This window comes from Fulmarus glacialis, unplaced genomic scaffold, assembly GCF_000690835.1.
Source record: "Fulmarus glacialis isolate BGI_N327 unplaced genomic scaffold, ASM69083v1 scaffold14958, whole genome shotgun sequence".
Lineage (NCBI taxonomy): Eukaryota > Metazoa > Chordata > Aves > Procellariiformes > Procellariidae > Fulmarus > Fulmarus glacialis.
Window position 1 is genome coordinate 917 of NW_009230255.1, and position 4,005 is coordinate 4,921.

General features: G+C 61.6%; 1 protein-coding gene across 1 annotated transcript in view; it reads right to left on the reverse strand.

The window, feature by feature from the left end:
- The window catches only part of UBTF (upstream binding transcription factor, RNA polymerase I), a gene marked incomplete at both ends in the record, with an annotated part of 8,615 nt that overhangs the window by 895 nt on the left and 3,715 nt on the right, over positions 1-4,005 (reverse strand). Inside the window, 9 exons of the mRNA XM_009584165.1 lie at positions 11-106; positions 320-408; positions 497-607; positions 855-1,010; positions 1,508-1,663; positions 1,855-1,968; positions 2,733-2,774; positions 3,116-3,257; positions 3,678-3,811. Coding sequence (XP_009582460.1) covers positions 11-106; positions 320-408; positions 497-607; positions 855-1,010; positions 1,508-1,663; positions 1,855-1,968; positions 2,733-2,774; positions 3,116-3,257; positions 3,678-3,811 — 1,040 coding nt within the window. The remainder of the gene's footprint in view (positions 1-10; positions 107-319; positions 409-496; positions 608-854; positions 1,011-1,507; positions 1,664-1,854; positions 1,969-2,732; positions 2,775-3,115; positions 3,258-3,677; positions 3,812-4,005) is intronic.

The window sequence follows — 4,005 nt, forward strand, 5'->3', positions numbered from 1 at the left end:
CTCGTGCGACGGGCTGCTTCCGTTCACCTCCATCCGCTCCTTCAGCGGGAGGTGGTTCAGCTCCCCGTTCGACAGCAGCTCCTGGGAGAATTTCTGGTAACCGTTCCTGCAAGCGGGGAGCACAGAGACTGGATCAGACGGCATGCATGGAGAACCGGGGTGTCCACGAGCAGCCTGCATTAACCACCAGCCATCCCCACCATGGTCTAGCCCACACTCCCTCCATCCCAGGGCCGCTCCAGGCTCTTTTGCACCAGCCCGCTTGCCCGGCTGGGCCAGCCAGACCCAGCTTTTTGGACCTCAGACCCCAGATACTCACATAGGGGGTTTCTTCGGCTCTCCCTGGAACTTCATTTTCTTGGCGGAGTTGGTGGAGCACGGAGGGGCCCGCATCTCGCTCAGCTCCCTCTGAGCCAGAGGAGAAAGAGGGGTCAGGGAGACGGGGACAGCCCCGCTGCGAGGGCACGGCGAGGGGTGGGAAGGAGCAGGGACCCACCTCGTATCGCTTCTGGTCCTCCGCCGCTTTCTTGATCCACATCAGCTTCTCCTTCTTCTCCATGTTGTTCCAAGTGGCCTCCATGGCCTTCAACGCCTTCCCCCGGTCGTTCTGCAGCACAGACCCCCCACGCCACGTTAGAGATGCACCCAAAATGTCTGAGACGCCACAGTGCTACCGCCGGCTCCGCCACGGACCACGGGGCACCCGCTCCCTTTGCTGTGACCCCTGTCCTCCCCATGGCTCCCAGCCCCAACCTGTTGCCTTGGGCGTGAGAGCAGGGGAGAGGGTGCAAGGCAATTCTTGCTGGTGGGAGCGATGATCCCACTTCCAGCTCCTTTCCCGGACCACTCCTCACCTTGAAACGAGCCAGGTAATCTCCGATGACGCTCTGTTGCCAGATCTCCTCAGCAGTCTTGGGAGACTCGGGCAGCTTCCCTCGCTCCTCTTTATCTGAGCCGTGTTTCTTCTCCGATTGCGCCTTCATCGCCGCCTCCCGCGCTTTGTACTTGGCCTGCGCAGGGGTGCACGGCGGGGGTGAAGGGGCAGCACAGCCACCCGGGCACAAGCCCCCGGCCACCAAGCAGCAGGAAGGCAGGCAGCAGGACGCTGCAGTTTCCCCCAGTGCTGTCCCCACGGTAGCACCGGCAGCCCCCCACCGTGCACACCCACGTCTCAGGACTCTCCCCCACCAGGAAAACCATCAAGCCTTTAAATTAGGACCCTCCAAGGTTTCTTAAGCTGCTGGGTTTTGACCCACCAGGTCATGAGAGGGAGAGGGCACAGCCAAGGGGCACCCATCGGTGCCGACACCAGCACCTGGGCGATGGCTCGCCGGAGCTGTGATGCTCATGGGGACAATCGTCCCCCAGCTGCGGTGTCCGGGGGTGAGCAAAGCCCCTTGCAGCAGGACAAGGACAGGCAGTGTCCCCGCGGCTGCCGGAGATGCCCAACAGGGCACGAGGGCAATGGAGATGGGGACGGAGGAGAAGGGTCGGGGACGGCACCAACCTTCTTCTTCTCGGAGAGGTCATTCCACATGCGGGCCAGGAGCCGGGTCAGCTCACTCTCCGACAGCTCCGGCCGCTCCTCCTGCAGCTGCTTCCGCTTCTCCTCCGAGAAGATGAACATGGCGGAGATGGGCCGTTTGGGCTTCTCTGAGCTGGCCTGCGAGAGGGACACGGGGCCGTGGGTGGGGGTGAGCACACAGAGGGACCTGCCTCGCATGGCAGCCTCCAACCCCAGAAAGAACATGATGAAAGAACCAAGGAACGAAGCCTTCAAAGCACCGTGAGACGCCAGCAACCCCATCCCATGTCTCTGGCACATGTTGTCCCATCGTTCCAGTTGCTGCTCACCTTGCCGGTCTCTGGTGAGGACTTTTTGGATGCAGGACTCGTTGCCCCTTTCCGGTTGCTGCCCAGCATCTTCTCCTCACCTAGCACCCGCTGCTGCTCCTCCTCGGGCAGGCTCTGGGTGGCACAGGAGGAGAGACATGGTTAGACGGCTCAATGCTAACGAGGCTTTGATGCCATCAGGGAATAAGGACACTGGGGAGGGGGGAACTCAGTTGTCCTGATCCAAAAGTCACCTCAGCCAGGGCCAACATGAGGCACTGCAAGCCTGGGTGTGCAGCCTGGGGGTCCCCACGCGCACCGCTGTCCCCCTCGCCGGGCAACGTCCCTCTTCCCCACCTCTGTCCCCTCCCCGGCTCAGTCTCATCTGCTTCCTCTCCGCAAAGGCAAGGCGGGCAGGTGCCCAGATCCGGGCGCACCCTTGGGTTTTCCACCCCCTGCCCTTGCAGATACAGCCGGGGCCGCGTCACGTCCGCCCGGGGACCGAGCACGATGCTGGGACGGCCTCGGTGCAGCTCCCCCCACCTACGCCCCGGCTGAGGGAAGGAAGCGAGACTCGCTGCCGCCTGCACAGCTGCTCCGGCACCAGCCCTCCGCTCACCCCTGGCTTCCCCTCACAGCTGGGGGGGCCCATTCCCACCTCCCAGGGCCCAACTGGAAGACACCGGGTCAGGCATTAGGGCAACCGGGGAAGAGTCAAGACTATGTGCAAACATCTCTGCACAGCATCCATGGCTGGGTCCAGCCACGTTTTGGGGGGAGCAGAAGAGGGCAGCATCAGTGCAGCCCCCGTTTAACCCATCTCAGCTCCTGGCCAGGGCTCCCTCCCCGCGTTCGGGGTCTCCAGCACCCGATGGCCAAGGCACCCCCACGTCACTCACCTCCAGGAAGCGGAGGAGCTCAATCTCGTAGTCTTTCTTTTTCTGGAGGGAGATGGAGACGTGCGGTTACACAGAGATCCCCCGCCCCATCCCTGCCTCATGCAGTCCCCGTCCTGGCCTCAGCCCCCTCAGCAACAGCATCCTCCACCCAGACCATCTGCTGGTCCCACACACATGGACTGGGGAGACAGAGGACCGAGGGAGGTGACCGAGGACCTCAGGGGAAATTGGTGGTCAAGATGACAAGAACAGGCACTGAGGAAGGGTGAGGGGCTCATTTCCAGCAAGATTTGTAGCCCAAGCTCTCCCATCCTACTCCTCCCTCCCCATAGCCCTGGTGCCCATCTGCCTGTCCACCCGTCTGTCCATCCTCGGCCACTCACCTGATCACACTTTTTGTGGTACGCGTCCTTTTCCTTCTGGGAGAGCAGTTTCCACTGCTGGCTGCACAGCACCATCCGCTCGGTGCTGGGCACGTCTTTCATGTTGGCCATCAGCTCTGCGCAGTACAGGGAGTAGCTATTCCTGCAACCGATGGAGGGACCCGGCATTAGGGACAACCTGCCCTGCTCACGTCCCCTCTGCGGAACTGGTTGGGTGCTAAGAGCCCCCCAAGACCCCCCAGCTGCCCTCTGGGTTGCAGCGGGCAGTGAAGTGCTGTACCAGAGGTGGCTGCATTTTAGGGAAGCTAGGGGTTGGATTACCCCCTAACCCGCAGCGTCACCATAAACCTCGCTCAGATTCTCTGCAAATGTATATTTAATGTATATTTAAGGACCGGTTTAACGGACTCATTTGACAGCCCATGCCCATGGTCCCAGCAATGATGCTCTTGGGGTTCTCAAAGCCAGGCAGAGCCCCAGTTTCCTCGTTAGCAAGAACCAGCGTCCGCCCGATAGCTCAGAACACATCCCTCGCACCCGAACGAGGAGGGACAGGACTCACGGCGGGGGCTTTGTGGGTCGTCCATCAAACTTATCCTTGAGCTGGCGCTCAGCCTTGGTGAGGGTGGAGCGGGTGATGCCCTCCTCGCTGATGTTCAGCTCGGGGTGCTTCTGGATGTAGTCACGCATGATCTCCTGCAAAGGAAGGAGAGCAGTCAGGAGAGGGGCTCTGATCCCCGCCTGGCTGGGGACCGGAGGAGGAGGAAAGAGAAGCCAACCATTGCCCTAATCATCTCCCCAGGGGTACTTCTTCCTCTCCCAAACGTTGCTGGAGGAGGCAGGGCTCAGACTCACTAGGGACCTGCAGGGATCTGGCTGAACCCCCATGC